The following is a 16,118-nucleotide window of genomic DNA, read 5'->3' as shown; positions in this document are numbered from 1 at the left end:
CAATACTGGACTGAAAAAATCAAAAGAGGGGTTCAGCAGCAAACTAGATCTAATGGAAGAAAGGACTTGAACTTTCAGAATAAAGAGAGAAAGATCATATTGGGTGCAATTAAGGGTAAGGGGAGAGGGGAGGTTCACATCCAAAGGATCAGAAATCAGAAAAGCTTCAGATTTCTCAACAGCAATATTAGAATTGCTAAATTATTGGAGCAATGCCTTTAAAATTCAGAGACAACATGGTATCCAACCTAGAATTGCATACCCAACCAAACTACCAGTCAAGCATATGGGTAGAATCAAGACATTTTCAGATGTGCACAGTTTTGAAATATTTACCTCTTCTGGGTCTTCTCTCAGGGAGCTACTGGGTATATGCTCCACCAAAATAAAAGGGTACATCAAGAAAGAGGAAGACAGTGGAATCCCAAAAGTAGGGAATCCCACCCAAAAGAGACATAAAAGGAGTCTGAGGGGACGGAGATGCATGCACAGTATCCTGATTGGAGCAAATCAGGGAGCTGTGGAAAACTATAGAAACTAAGCAAAAGTCAGAACAACAAAAAAGACAAGAATTAATTACAGGGAAAATAAAAATGTATAGAAAGGGAAAGTATCATGGTTCACTCCATGGCTTAATTAGAAAGAGTATTTACATGGCCATCATAAGATAATTTCATATATTGATCTAAACAATATTTTAACATCACTGGATGGGGGATGAGAAAGGTGTATTTGAGAAGTGTGGTGGGGTTTAGAATTTACATGAAGAAAGCTAACTTCTTTTGTTCCAGGGTAAAAGTCAATAGATAAGGCATATATGACATAATAAGAAATATATATTTGGTTTCTGCCCCTGGGTCCTGACACATATCTCCTAAAACCATTGTAGTTTTCTGAGTGATAAGGGTTCCTGGAGCTTCTTTTGTTCTAATGTTTGCTCTTTAACCCTGTTCCTCAAACAGAGCTCCTAACAAACCTTGTAATTTCCTGAGTAATGTAGGTGATTTGAGCATCTCACACAGAGATGCTAAATTCCTTGGAATTTCCTGGATGATAGGAGTGTCTTTTGCTTTAATTCAGGTGAATCTTAGTAGGCTCCTGGATGGGGTCTGTGTACTAGAAACCCCAAGCCATGATTAGAAGCTTGAAACTCTCCACCCCACTCCCCCATCCATCCTCTGGGAAGGGAAGAGGAGATGGGAGATTGAGTTAGTCATCTATCATGCCTATGTGACGAAGCCTCTATTAAAATCTGTACACTATGGGATTTGGAGAGATTCCAGGCTGGTGAACACATCGATGTGCTGAGATGATACTGTACCCCAAACTTCATGGGGACTGAAGCTCCTGAGCTTGGGACCCTTTTGGACCTCGCCCTGTGTACGTCTATGTACCTATGTCCCTCTTCATCTGTATCCTTTGTTATATCCTTTATAATAAACATGTAGAAATAAGTGTTTCCATGAGTCCTGTGAGCTTTATAGCAAATCACTGAACTTGAGGAGGGAACCATGGGAAAGCCCAATTTGTAGCCCAAACAAATAGAAGTATGGGTACTCTGGTGACTTGCTCCTTCTGATTAGCATCTGAAATGGGGGGCAGTTTTGGGGGACTAGACCCTTATCTTGTGGGGTCTGAAGGTACTCAGTATCATAATTGAAGTGTAGGACACCCAGTTGGCGTCCAGACTGTTGGGGAGTTTGTTGGTGTGGAAAAAAGCCCACACATTTGGTGTCAGAAATGCTGTGAATCCGAATACATTTTAATTTTAGTATGTTAATTAGAAGCATGAAGGTACGTATCCAAACAATCAGTTTAAAGAATTGAAATTGGTTGTTAGCTATGAAACTAAGAAATGTGGTGGGAGACATTGAAAACATTTTTTATTTGTGCATTTGTCTGTTTGTCTATCTTATTTAATTATCTACCAAGCCTTTGTTAACTCAACCTTTTTTATTTCTCAAATTGTGGGAAATTGCCCACTAGTAACTCTTGAAATAAGCTTAGTGGATTCTGACCAGCTTTTAAAAAATTAAGTAAAGCAGAATAGATTAGAAAAATGAACTCACATTGCGTATACTAAGGCCAGGTACTGTTTTTGAACTTTTTGTTTCTGTTTCATATATTTATGTAAACACGTACTAGAATCAAGGTGTAAATGCATTTCTTACTATAAGATACAGGTGAAGATAGTTTGAATATATCTTTGAAATGGGAATATAAAATATGTCTTCAGGACATACCATTGAAAGAAGAGGAATGTACGGTGGGTGGTCAAAGACCATAGAGCGTCTGCTACACTTAACACATGCTAGGATCTTTAGGTTTATGATTTCATCAACTCTTCGCAACTCTTTGAAAAATGTACTGACTTGTATCCTTTATAAAAATGAAGAAATTGAAGTTTAGGGAAGTTTACTCATTTTCCTGGGCTGAAGTTTCTTCTCTAGGACAGCCCTTCTGCCCCATTTCTTCCAGTTTCTAAAGGCCTGTGTTTTCTCCTGTGATTATAGAACACATTACTGCCTTTGGAAGACTCCCCTGAACCTCCTGTTCACCACCCATTAAATGGGTCTAAAAATAGTACAGATGTCTTTGCTCAGATCCATCTACTTCATGAGTATTTAAAATTTATATTTAAATACAACAGTATTTAAAATTGCTCCCCTCCTTGCTTTATGTTTCCCTATCCTGCTGTCTTTAGAGTTAGAGAACTACATCATTTACCTATTGGTTTGGTTTTTTGGCTTCTCTTGCTAGCATGTAAGCCCTGTTAGGGGAGAGATCTTTACTTCCAGTGTCTCCAGCAGGGCATGGCACATATTAGCAGAACGCACTGCGTAAAACAATTTAGGTGGATGGATGGGTAGAAGGAAGGCGGGGAGGATAGAAGGGTGGATGCGTGCGTGAGTGGACTCATAACAAGGTCTTTAACAAGTACTTCAAAGGAGCTTGAGGAGGACTTGAAAACGTAACACTTACAGAAGTGTTCTGATCCCATTATATAATCAGTAAATGTTGGTTGGATTTGATTCTCAAATATAAGGAAAGGGAACACATTCTTTGAAAGCCAGTCCAATTGTAGTGGAGAGCTACAGTTCCTTGCGACCCAGTGGACCTGTTTTCAGCAACTCCCTAGGAGAGATCACATTCTCCGGGGAGGCACCATCTAAGAAACTAGACTCTGTTTTGAATGACAGTTGCCATGGCTAACAGGATGTCTACAGCCAACAAGGAAAGATAGTGTGTGCTCGCTGGCTGGGATTGCAACACCTGATAACAGGAGGAAGCAAGCCAGCAGCTATGGAAGCAGATGGAAGATCTGAGAGAGCCGTTACCTCAGAATGCACCAGAGAAACCAGACACCTTCAGAAATGCAAGGCTTATGGAAAGCATCCTGCATGCGGATACAACAGTTGGCCACACAGCTGAGACGATGGAATCAAAGACCAAATACAAGTTTGAGGAGCCAGAATTTTAGGAGAACCATCCTAAACAAAACCATCATTGATTTGCCCAACTCAGAGGCAATCTGAATCTTGTTTGGATGGAGACCAAAGATTAATCTTGTTGCATGGAGAGAAAAGTCTTTGTTGAAGAAACTTGTGCATGTAGGTATGTAGCCATCACATTAGTAGGCACTGCTCTTTTTTAAAAGTCACAAAAATAAGTATGTAAGTTATATATAATTCCACAAGGGGGCACAATAGAAGCAAAAATAAAAATAGATACACTTTCGAAAAAATTTATCCTGTATCACCGCATTTTAAGCTAGTAATTTAGTGAACAACCTTAGAATCTCAAAACAGTTAAGATGGTGGATCACTAGTTAATCAATAAGGGATATTAATTTTTTCCACGAAGTCCCAGTGTATTCTTTTTAAACAGGAAAAAAAGCACTGGACAGGAATGAAACTTTCCGAGTGTTCATTCTTCCCATTATTTAAGTTTAAAATCTTAAACTATTTTAACATTATCAAAGAGGATATTTGAGAATATACAGCACTGAACAGAAAGTCCTTTGTTCTGTGCACATCCAAAAGGGAAATACCTCCAAGTAGACAATTAGGAAATGTGTATAGTATGATTCTATTGGTATTTCTAAAAATCTGGAAGTATATGTGTGGGGGTTTTTTTTTGTGTGTGTGTATTTGTGTGTATATACATACACACAAATACACACACACACATTTACACACACAGCCATTCACCCAACAGTATTTACTGAGTGCCAACCATATGAGTGGCCCTGGAAATATGATTGTGAACAAGAAAACCAAATTTCCTGCTCTCATAAAGCTTACATCCAAGTCAGGGAAGAATGACCTCAAAAGTCAGTTGTGAGTTAATTTCAGGTAGTAATAAGAATTATGGGGAGACATTTAAGAGTTTGAAGAGCGATGGGGAGTGGGGATCTCTGAGGAGGGAACAGCTGGGTTGAGGTCTGAATTCCCGGTGATACAAAGGCCACACAAATAGATAAATGTGTAGAAACAGTCTGGGGTGACTTCAATGAACTGTTAACATTAGTGAGTTCTAGTGAGAGGAGAGGGGGTCATGGGGGCTTGGAGTGGTGGTGTGGAAAGATAGGCAGGAAAAGAGCAACCTGAATTTCTCACTGAGACCCCTGAATTGCCCATGCATTTTTGTAGCACACAAGCATGCCTTTCTGTGTTGAGTAACCGACAATTTTTTAAATGGCAAACCAATAAGAAAGAGGAGGAAACAAGAACATCAAAGCTTTTTATAATGCATAAAAGCTATCTTGAACAGGACATACAGACACACCAGAATTATGGAGCAATTGAGGGTACAGGCCTCTTTCTGACCAGGGGTTCTGGAATTGGCTGTATTTACATTAATAGAAAAAATAAAGGTGGTCATTATAATAGAGAAAAGAGTGGTTGTGCTGACCTGTTTGCTCATCTCCCTGCCATTTGTATCCCTTTCCTGCTGCATGTCACACCTGGATTTTTGGTTTTTGAATGCTATTCTCATCATGTGAATTCTGAGCTCAGAAATTTCCCAGAGTCCCTATTTCCTCACAGGCTCAAGTCCAGATCCCTCAGTCTAGTGTTCAGGGGCCTTTGCATTCGGATCAAGGTCGTTAATATTTCAGTGTTATTCCAAATCACGATTTCCCACTCCAGCCAGGCTGGTCTGCCCCTGTCCTCCCAGGGTGCTGCATATATTATCCTTCTGCATACCATTGCTGGGGCAATACCCTGGCCACTCCACTCCCCCACATCCCACCTCACTTATTAAAATCATACTTTTAAATAGGTAGGTAGATAATTATAGATATGTGTGTATACACTGTTTAGTATACATATGTGTATTTCCTACCTCTATACACTGAGAGAGGCTAGAAGTGTTTTATGGTGCTAGAAAGATGTGCTAAAAAAAAAAATGGATGAGTTAATGAATGAATCAGTGAATGGAGGGGAGTCATATACTGAAAGAGTATAGGAGCCAATCTGAAAGGGCTCCAAGTAACCAGAGTTGGAACAGCTTGAGCACCAAAATAAATAATGACTGTACTGATTTTATAACCCCTCAAATAAAATAATTTGCCCTAAGTCCATGCTAACATAAATAAATGAGTGGGGAGAAATGACAAGTCTTCCTTATAGAAGAATTCCAGTTCACACATGTAAAAAGAATGAGGGAAATAACAAATTATCATTAGAACACCACAGTACTAGTTACTCCAGGTACCATCTACCAGTGAGTGCTAAAATTAAGGGGTGAAAGTTAAACCAGAAACAGGATATTTGTGTGGTGTCAAAGTACCTCCTCTGAAATATTTGGTAATTACAAAGGGGGAAATAATAGGTTTACCGTGGAGAACACTGGCAGACAGCACCTTAGCCAAGTGACCAAAGTTCAGCATCAAGTATGCCCAGATGTCATAGCTGAGCAGGGCACCTTACCTCTGCAGTGTTCTTCTCAACAGTGCCTAAACTCAACCTAAGCATGAGAAAACACCAGACACCTGCTTCAAGGCATTTTACAGAATAACTGACCGGTATTCTTCAAAGGTGTCAAGATCGTAAAAAGAAAAGAGAAGATTGAGAAATTGTCACAGATTGGCAGACACCAAGAAGATATGATAGCTCAGTACAACGGGAGATCCTTGATTGGAGTTTGGAACAGCAAAAGGGCATTGATGGGAAAAACTGGTGAAATCAGAGTAAATTCTATAGGCCAGTTGATAGTGTTTTAGCAAGGTTAATTCCATTGTTTTAATAAATGTTTGGTGGTTATGTAAGAAGTTAACATCTGGACTCTTTTTGCAACTCTTCTGTCAGTCTAAAATGATCTCAAACATTTCAAAACACATACATACATACATACATACAAACAGACACACATGCACATACATATGTGCAGGTTCTGGGAACCCCTGATGGACGTCAGAATTCAGAATCTGAAGGCAGGGCCTGAGAATCTGCATTTTAAACAAGTTTCTTAGATGATTCTTCTATGAAGTTTAAGAACACCTGCTCTCTCACTATGTCCATCATTCACATTGTAAAGGTATGGGTGGCAGTTGGTGGCCATCAGCATGGCGCAGCAGAAGGAGCATGACTAAAGCATCACGGGCTGCACGAGCATTTCTCAGTCCATAAAGATCGATTTGAAGCATGTTTGAGGATGTTGTTTCACCTCGGATGTCGTGAACTTAGGGAGTAAAGACAGACCATCTCAAAAGATGATTCCTTTGCTAAGTGAGAAATTCGTAGTTTCAGTTTTATGTTTTCCTGAAAGAGGGGACTTATCTGTTAGTTCCTACTCATGCCAAGACTTAAGAGCATCTCTGACTGAGGAAACCCTGGCTGTTGGGAGCAAGGGAAATAGGAGCTCATTGGCTCCCTGCTAAGTTCATTTTGCTCCCTACCCTCTGCTGGCTTAGACAGCAACAGAGCAGTAAGAAAACTTAAGGCCCTGAAGCCAGAAAAAAACTTAGGTTGTTCTGGGGGATGAAGGAACACCAGTGATGGAAGGCGAGGTTGGAGAGGTGGACAGAGCATGTCCATCCTGCAGAGCCTTTCACGGGCCGTGGTACATGTGTGAATGAAGTGCAGTGATGCAAGGATGTGATATAAGGACCCTCCATCAGGACTATGTAACCCTCAACATGAGTGGGACCCTAATAACAGAGCTTCCCCATCTACAAAGCAGAAATCTACTTAAACAAATAGATAAATCCACAACAGTCCTCTTTTGATAATTAACTATATTAGTGTGAAATTAATGATGTTCCCCAAATCATATTTGTTGATGTAAATGAGTTTTTTCACAATCGCCCCTTCCTGCCCCTCTTTTTTTTAGAATCTGGAGATTAAACTCCATGGAGTGCCTGTGGTTATAAATAAACAAATGGACAGAAAAACAGTCAGGACATGGAAGTCCTCAAAAGCACTGTAAACCCCGTGACCTAATCGACAGCTATAGAATTTATAGACTGCGCCAACCAACAACTGCAGAATAAACATTCTCTTCAAAGGTACAGGAACATTCAACGAGATAGACCATATGCTGGGCCATAGAACAAGTCTTGATTGATTTGAGATCATGCAGAGTATGCTCCTTGAACTCCAAGGGAATTAAATCAGAAATGGATTTTTTAAAAATCTGGAAATTCCCAAATATTTGGATATCAAACAGCACACTTGTAAATAACCAATGGGTCAAAGAAGAAATCACCCTGGAGGTTAAAAATCCCTCTGGCAGCTCTGTGAGGACTAGACCACAGGGGGGCAAGTGTGGACACAGGGAGGCCAGTGAACAGACCTTCCCAGAATTGTGGAGAAGCTGTCATGGTGCCTTGGACTCAGGGTGAGCCAGGGAGAGGGAGAGGAGTGGGCAGAGTCACAGGTACTTGGAGGCAGAGTGGGTGGGATTTGCTGCGCACTGGATGTGGGTGACGTGGCTGGGAGAGGAGGCATCCAACCTCGGGCTTTCCCTGTCAAGTCTTTTGACATCTCATTGCTCTGGGGATCAAGTCTAAATTTGTCAGCATAGGTCCTTTTCGGGCCCTGCCCACTTTGCCGGCCTAATCTCTTGCCATGCCTGACTCTCCTGCTGTAAACCCCAGCCCCACCAAGCAATTTGCCATCTTCCCATGGGCCATATTCTTTTTTGGTCACTGAGCCTTTTCACATGATGTTCCATTTAACTTCAGTACTCTTTGCCGAGGTCTTCACTTACTTACCTCTCAGTGGAGGTGTCACTTCTTCTGGGAAGCCTTCCTTGCTTTCACTGCAGACTGGTTCAGGGACTCAGCTGTGTGCACCTGTGCTGCTCCTGTCATCCCCCGTACCTCACTTTGCTTTGCCTCTTGGCTGTCTCCCCATTGAGTCTCCCTGCAAACAGAGAATATGCCTCATTCTTTCATTATTGCTACCATATCTCTTGCTACTGCTTGTTACCTGGGCTATGAGTCAACGAATGTAGCCCTCATGACAGGGGGATAGTAATATTATCGTATAGCATTGACTGAGTCCTCACCATGTGTCTGCCAGGCTCTTCGTACTCATTATCCTATTTAATCATCTCAGCAGTCTGTGAAATGGGTTACCAGTCCCGCTAAAAAGATGAGGAAACAGGCTTAGAAGGCTTAAGCATCTTGCCCAAGACCACCCAGTTAGCAATGGAAACAGAATCTCATCACAGGAATGGTGCCCTCCCCCATCCATGGGATCGATTCCCACGGATTCAGTTACCCGCAGTCAAGCGCAGTCTGGAAGCAGATGGCCCTCCTTCTGGCTATCATCAGTAGGTCAGTAGTAGCCTACCACTACGTCTCAGTGCCTGTATCCTTCACCTCACTTCATCTCATCACGTAGGTATTTTATGGTCTCACGTGACAAGAAGGCTGAATACAGTACAATACAGCCAGATATTTTGAGATAGAGAAATCAGATTCACGTAACTTTTATTACAAGGTAGTGTTATCTTTATGTTATTATTACTGTTGTTAATCTCTTACGGTGCCTAATGTATAAATTAAACTTTATCATAGGTATGTACGGTGCCTAATTTATATAAATTAAACTTTATCGTAGGTATATACGTATAGGAAAAAAACAGTATATACAGGGTTTGGTAGTACCTGTGATTTCAGGCATCCACAGGGGTGTTGTGTGTCTTGGAATATATACCCCGCAGGTATGGGGGACCCAGTGCAGTTTGATTTCAAGCCGCAGACTTTCAACCACCAAGTTGTACTGTCACGGTCGGTGGGTGGTAATAAGCTTGCTGCCTGTGGCCAGCCTTTGGGCCTCAGCACCACCAGCCGGCAGGTTTCACTGAGGGCAGCTGCCTGGGTCGGGGCGGCGACTAGAGCAGGGACAGGAACACCCGTCAGAACCAGCAGCACCATGTACAAATAGCTATTGTGTGCCGCCTTTTCTCCCTGACTTTTCTAAAAAAACAACAACAAAGGGTTCATTCCTAGTGCTGACTAATTTCCATAAGGGAATTAGGATGGCTGATTTTATATGCTTTCACTCTGTATGTCAGTATTCCTCTTCCCATTATCACATGGGCAAGTGATCCTCTTCAAATTAATCCCAGCAATAATTGCTGTACAATTAGCATCCACAGACACCATGTTATATAGGAAGCGTGGGTTATTTTTTCCTGGCTTTATGTTTTTTCAGGTAAAGATGAAAAGGCCTTATTTGCCCGTTTTCAGTCAAGGTAATAAGTGGATTATGATGTCAGAAAGCTTAAAGATTTCATTTCTTCTCTGCTTGACTCTGACTATCAAAAAGGCTTTTCGTGGTCGACACACACGTTTTGAAGTGTTGTGAGCATTGATGGGAATAGTAACTAATTGCATTTGACCTTTTTAAAGGGGAAAACAGAGCCTTCTTACAGTGACAACACTGTTACTGAATACTTACTATTTTATTCATATTTAGTTTAAAAACTGCAGTTTAAAGAAGTTTGAAAAGGAAGGAAATAATGAACTAAAATGAACTGTTAGGCTAGGATCCTCTGGCATGCGTCCTTGGTGGCCCGAATCCTTAAGTCTCATCATATACTACGCTGGTGAAGGGCAGAGCAGGGCCCCCTCTTTTTGCTGGTGGGAGTCTAAATCGGTCCACTGCTGGGGAGGTAGTTTGGCAATATTTATCATATTTACAAATGCATGTGTTCTTTGACTAAGGAATGATATTTTAATGAGTTTAGACTACAAATAAACTCACATATGTTTGAAATGAATTAAAATGAGGTTTTTTGTCATGATACTGTTTATAACGACAAAAGCCTGAGGATAATGTAGTAGTTCTACAGTAGGTGGCTAGATAAATTATGGTAGAGTCACATAATGCAGTGCTGCACAGGCATGAAACAAAATAATACATAAATCCTTTATGTTGCTGGTATGTAAAGTTCTACATTATTTCGTTTAAAAAAAGGTAAGTGAGCTGATGATGTGGTGCATATGCTATGCTGTCATTTGGAGCATAAAAGGGGGAAATTGTATATGTATCATTATTTATTCTTACATGCATAAAATATCTTTGACACAATGCAGAGAAATCCAGTAATACTCGTTACCCCTAAGAAGAGGACCTAGTCAGTGTAGCACAGAGAAGACAAGCAGTGACTCTATAGCATCTTACTATGCTGATGGACAGTGACTATAATCAGGCATGTGTGGGGGACTTGATAATATGGATGGATATTGTAACCACAGTGTTGCTCATGTGAAGCCTTCATGAGATTGTCTATCAGTGATACCTGAATAAGAAAAAAGAAAGTAAGAAAGAAGACCTAGTGACAAAAGGACAAGGAAGAAAAATTTGTCAATAATTTAATATAGTTCTGTTTTTTAACCATAGTCAATATTTACTAAGTTAAAAACATAAAGAAACGCCATATTTCGTGTTTAGAAATTCCTCTAAAAAGACACCCCTTGCAGTGCTGTTTATCATACTAAAAAGGGGGAGCAATCTGCATGTCAAATAACAGGATATTGGTTAAATAAAAACTTATCCTATTTAATATTGTTCTGATTTTATAAAGTTCTGATATACCTTTGTTGCCTTTTTCTTTCCTGATGAAAGATGCTGCCTGATCATGATGGGATACCTCCATCCTTCACATCTTTTTGGTGTTCCTTTTCTAGACCTTCCTCAACTGTTTATGTTTTCCTTTCTTGCTTCAATGAGGGGTGGTAACACTTTTATTTTATTGGAGAAAGTAATGATGACTTTCACAGTAACACTAATTTAGGGCCAAGAAAAAAATAAGGGTAATCAAGTCAGTGAGCTTGAATCTTTTGGGGACATGTCTGCAGAACCCTTAATTGATTAAAACGTTAATATGATAGGCTGTTATTCAGGCCTTATTAGATAATCAGCCATAAAGAGAAATGTGTACTATTTTATATGGGTTGAAATAGCTTTTTTCTTCTCTGATTCTATAATTCTAAATTAGTTTTTTATTGGAATATACCATATAGTCCCTTGATCCCTTAAATGCATTCTAGAAAGTGACTTTATCTTGCTATATTGTTATTAGCCAAAGTCCAGCAATCATTAGTGTTATTTGACACATGAACTTGGACAGAACATGTTCCTATGCTTTATCTTCACAGTTTTTCTTCCCACTAAAATAAGATAGCAGGACATCGAGCCCTTGGAATGGTCTTGGGCATGCAAAACATCATAATTATATTTGCATGTGATACATAATTTGTATCTTACCATGCATTTACTAATACTATTGTAGCGTTTGCCTTACCTCCATAGTATTCTGGAGTTGTGATGAAAAATTTTAAAAGTCAGCAGACTAGTGCTGATCTGTGGTAAAGTTTTTACCTTTCTATGGCAACATAAGAGGAAAAAATAAAGAAAATGTAGGGGATTGTTTTTTTAAGTTTGTGTATTGAATTTAAGGGATTCATCCTAATTCTGAAATTAGGACCTTCCATTTTTAAGATGAATGTCATGACAATCTTCTTCATTGAAATTGTAGATGATCAGATTTCTAATTTCGTGTTACAGGTTTGTAAAATCTATTCCTCTAGCAGATGAGGGAAGAAAGATAAATCTGTCACTAATCATGATAGCTTTGAAATTATTCAAGACTGGACTCACCATGATGCCTGTAACATACAACACCTGTGTCCATCAATTTTAAATATTGGGGATCCCAATAGATTGTTGTCTTAGCTCAGGCTGTCATAACAAAATACCATAGGCTGAGGGGCTTAAGCCACAGACATTTACTTTCCAGTTCTAGACGCTGGAAGTCCAAGGTCAGGGTGCCAGCCTGCTTGGGTTCTATGAAGGCCCTCTTTCTGAACTGCAGACAGTCTCCTTGTTTCCTTACATGGTAGAGAGAGAGAAAGCAAGTTCTCTGTGTCTCTTCATATAAGGGCACTAATTCCATCTCATGACTTAATTGAACCCTTATTATCTCCTACAGACCCCATCTCCAAATACCATCACAGTGGGTGTTAGGACTGTAACATACGAATTTTGGAAGGACACAGACATCCAGTCCATAGCAACGGTTGTTACGGGATTAGGATGATGTTAGGCCAGGGATCCAGGAAGATTCAAATCCGTTCTTGGTTAAGGCTACCCCTAAATTTGGGGAACAATGGAAAAACAATACAAATATCACTATTACTAACTGAGGTTTTGAAGGCTCAAACCCCAGGATAAAACTGATAAGCGAAGCAGTTAGCGCAGGAGAACTCATTTACTTAAGTTGGCTGGCTTGAATGATCTGCAACAGAGGTTTAAAAACCACAGCCCTTGAGCCAAGAATGTCTATTACATTTCAAAGGGTTGAAACATATCGACAGAAGATTTAGTAACATTTGGAAATTATATGAAATTCACATTTTAGTGTTCCTTCATAAAGTTTTATTGGGACACAGCCATGCTCATTATGTACACATTGTCAACAGCTGCTTTCACACTACAATAGCAGAGTTGAATAGTGGCAACAAAGCCTAAAATATTTACTATCTGACCCTTTAAAGAAAAAGTTTGCCAAAGCCTAGTCCACAAGCAAAGCTGGCCAATGACTTGCTCTGCCTATTCCCAAGACTAAATCTTAGCTGAAAATATCATATCAGAAAGATGGAGGCTCATACCCATCAACACTAGAAGATATGTATTCAGAGACAGAGTGTTTACCCCAAAGTCTGGCATGAGCTGGTCTAGTGATTGTCCACTTCATGTTGTCTAATGCCAGACCTAGCTGTTCCAAGAAAAAAAAAAACCAAGTGAGAAAGACAGATGGCTTTATTGCAGATGGAAGTAGGAGAAAGAGCCTCAGTTCATTTGCTGATGTTTCATCACTTCATCCCTTACAAATAGAGTCCAGAGTCCTGGGACTGGACCCGTCTAGATCAAGATTTGTCTTCCTTTGAGTCTTTACCCCTTGATTAATATTTCTCTCTCAAGTCAAAGGAGAAGGGAGGAATGGAAGCTAAGAGTGGTACCCTTTCTAGAATTTAACATTAAATGGTGACATTGGCTGCACTGTTGTATCAGGCCACTTCCTTTGTTTCTGACTTGGTCTCGTTTTGTTTTCTCCCTCCATCCAAATACACACAAAGGTCATTTTAAAGGATGTGGACTCACTTCTCTACGTGGACACTGACGTTCTCTTTCTGAGACCTGTCGATGACATCTGGAAGCTTCTGAGGCAATTTAATTCCACCCAGCTTGCAGCCATGGCCCCTGAGCATGAAATCCCCAAGATTGGCTGGTATAGCCGCTTTGCCAGGCACCCTTTCTACGGCTCTGCAGGAGTTAATTCGGGAGTCATGTTAATGAATTTAACTCGTATAAGAAGTGCCCAGTTCAAGGTAAGGAAGTACTTAATATTTCTTTGTTAAAAAGCTGGGACTTTGCCTTTTCAGCAGTGACCTTCCTGAAGTGTCAGTGTGGTGATTTTGGAAGTAGAGGAACCAGGAAAGAGAAATGTATTTGGGAAGTTATGAAATATTTGTTTGTTCAGGAAAAGCCCAGGTGGTAATGGAATTTAAAGCTTCAGTAGAGTTACCATTCAAGAATATTATGTTACATTGCTCATTTCCATAATGTTTGAACTCTGTGTGTATCCAAGACTTCAAAAACCATGGAAAATTTCTTGGAATTACCCGAGGGATATATTTACATAAGTACACAGAGATATTTGTACAAGGCTGTTCATGGCCTCATCTTTTATCCTAATAAAGAACTGGAAAGAATGTAAATGAACGTCAGTAGAGAAGCAGTCAAAAAAGAAAAAAGGATTCTCCTATTAAGAAGAATTAAGTCAGTCTGTAAGTGAGACACACAAGATATCTTAAAAATATTAGTGAAAAACTTAAAATGTAGCAAAGCACGATACCATAAGGCACAAGAGTGTGAGTGATCCTTTGTGTGCCTTAGAAATTCCCAGAAGAATACCTAAGAGACCATTAATTGTTAACTGTGGCTACCTCTGGGTGAAGGGGGGATGGGAATGGTAGGAAGATAGAGAGTATTTCTACTTTTTTATTTTATACCTTTGTGTGCTGTTAGAATATTTAGTCTGTGAACAGGTTGCTTTTACTTTAAAATAAGTATTTTAAAACAAGGAGAAAGTGTTTTTCCTTAAGATACCTTAATTCTGCTATCTGTATTTTGTTCCTTCACTTCAGAGGCAATAATGGAGCATAAAGTAGAGAGAGGTTCAATTCTAGGTATGGATTTCTGAGTGGAAACCATAGCCCCCTCTACCTGTTCCTGGTCCATCTGGCATCCGTGGGCACATGGGGCTAACCTCAACAATTTACAGCTCTAGTCTGTTTCGTCCTCTGCCTTGAGTCCAGCAGGACCCCCCACTCTTTGCTTCCTTCCTGGGGGTTTTGGGAGAGCCAGTTCTCTACATTGCTTTGCAGTGGACCAGATGTATTTGCTTTGCCTCAGCTGCTCTGATGGTGTTCTCTTTTCCAGAACAGCATGATTCCAACCGGCTTGGCTTGGGAGAACATGTTGTACCCTCTGTACCAGAAGTACAAGGATGCCATCACCTGGGGAGACCAGGATTTATTAAATATCATTTTTTATTTCAATCCAGGTAGGTTCTCTTTGGAGAATGCCGTTCGTGTAGTAGTACACCCACCTCACCCCACAGAGCACATTCCGGCCTGGTCTGCTACTGACCACACTGAATGGTGTCTGTGTCCCTGTAAAGTGGGCCCTTTCCTCCGCCCCCCAGGCATCTCACGGAGGCGGGGCCTCACGCTGCGGACACAAAAGGCCAAGTGTTGAAACCTCCAACACTGGACTCCAGTTTTCAACAAAATCTTTTAGATGTTGCAATTTTAGATGACATTCTTCTAAGAAGTACAATCAAACTAATGGGAGGCACAGAACTAAATGAAAACATTATAATCCAGGCATGAGGCCCTCCAGACCTGACAGTTGCTAGATTGAGGGAACTGATTCTTGGGGTCCTTGCAGTGAAGTGACTTGTTCAGGTTAGAGCCTAGAATAAGGACTGTGACTCCCAAGTCCCTTTTTATGTTCATCTGGGGCAAAGGAGATTCTTCTTATATTAAGCTAGTGATTTGATAGTGTTGAGGGAAGAAGGGAGGTGAAGCTTTCTGGTCTGTATTTTTATATCGACATCTAAAACAACTGAAAAGTCCTTCTTTTCCTTCTTCTTTGCAAAACCTTATTCATGTCATCTGAATCAAAACCATGTCTTCTTCCCAAGAGAGATGTTGGGGAAAAAGCAGTCCTCATGCCAACTGACTGAGGCCTTTCCTTTGTCTCTAAAAAGCTGTGAAGTAGAGACTCCTCTTTGTAAAGACTTCCACCTGTGATTGCATGTTAACCTGGAAGCACCTACTATGTACCCTTTTTCTCCCCCAAAACTCTGTAATAAAACCTAATCTCATGTCTTTGCATCCAAAAGAAAATCCTGGGGGAAAAAAAAAGGTTCAGGCAGAGTTTCTGGGAGAAATTCCCAGGACTCATTCATCAAGTGAAGGGACTATCTTGGCTGTTCACTTGTGGCGTGTTTTAATCTGTTTTGTTCCGATAGTAACAGGAAATTTAAAGTCTGTCTGCCTCTTTTTGATTCTTAAGCAGATTTCTTCTTTT

At 40.3% G+C, this 16,118-nt stretch overlaps 1 protein-coding gene across 3 annotated transcripts in view; it reads left to right on the top strand.

Moving 5' to 3' along the window:
* Positions 1-16,118, top strand: part of GXYLT2 (glucoside xylosyltransferase 2) — a 70,976-nt gene that overhangs the window by 38,532 nt on the left and 16,326 nt on the right. For all 3 annotated transcript variants that reach the window (XR_008999234.1, XM_036878153.2, XM_057507319.1), the window contains exons 4-5: positions 13,598-13,849; positions 14,964-15,087. Coding sequence is in view for 2 of the 3 variants with exons in the window: in XM_036878153.2 (XP_036734048.1) it covers positions 13,598-13,849; positions 14,964-15,087 (376 nt within the window). In the remaining variant the exon portion in view is untranslated. The remainder of the gene's footprint in view (positions 1-13,597; positions 13,850-14,963; positions 15,088-16,118) is intronic.

This window comes from Manis pentadactyla, chromosome 1 (genome assembly GCF_030020395.1).
Source record: "Manis pentadactyla isolate mManPen7 chromosome 1, mManPen7.hap1, whole genome shotgun sequence".
Lineage (NCBI taxonomy): Eukaryota > Metazoa > Chordata > Mammalia > Pholidota > Manidae > Manis > Manis pentadactyla.
Note: the sequence above shows the minus strand (reverse complement) of the source record. Positions and strands in the feature narration are given on the sequence as shown.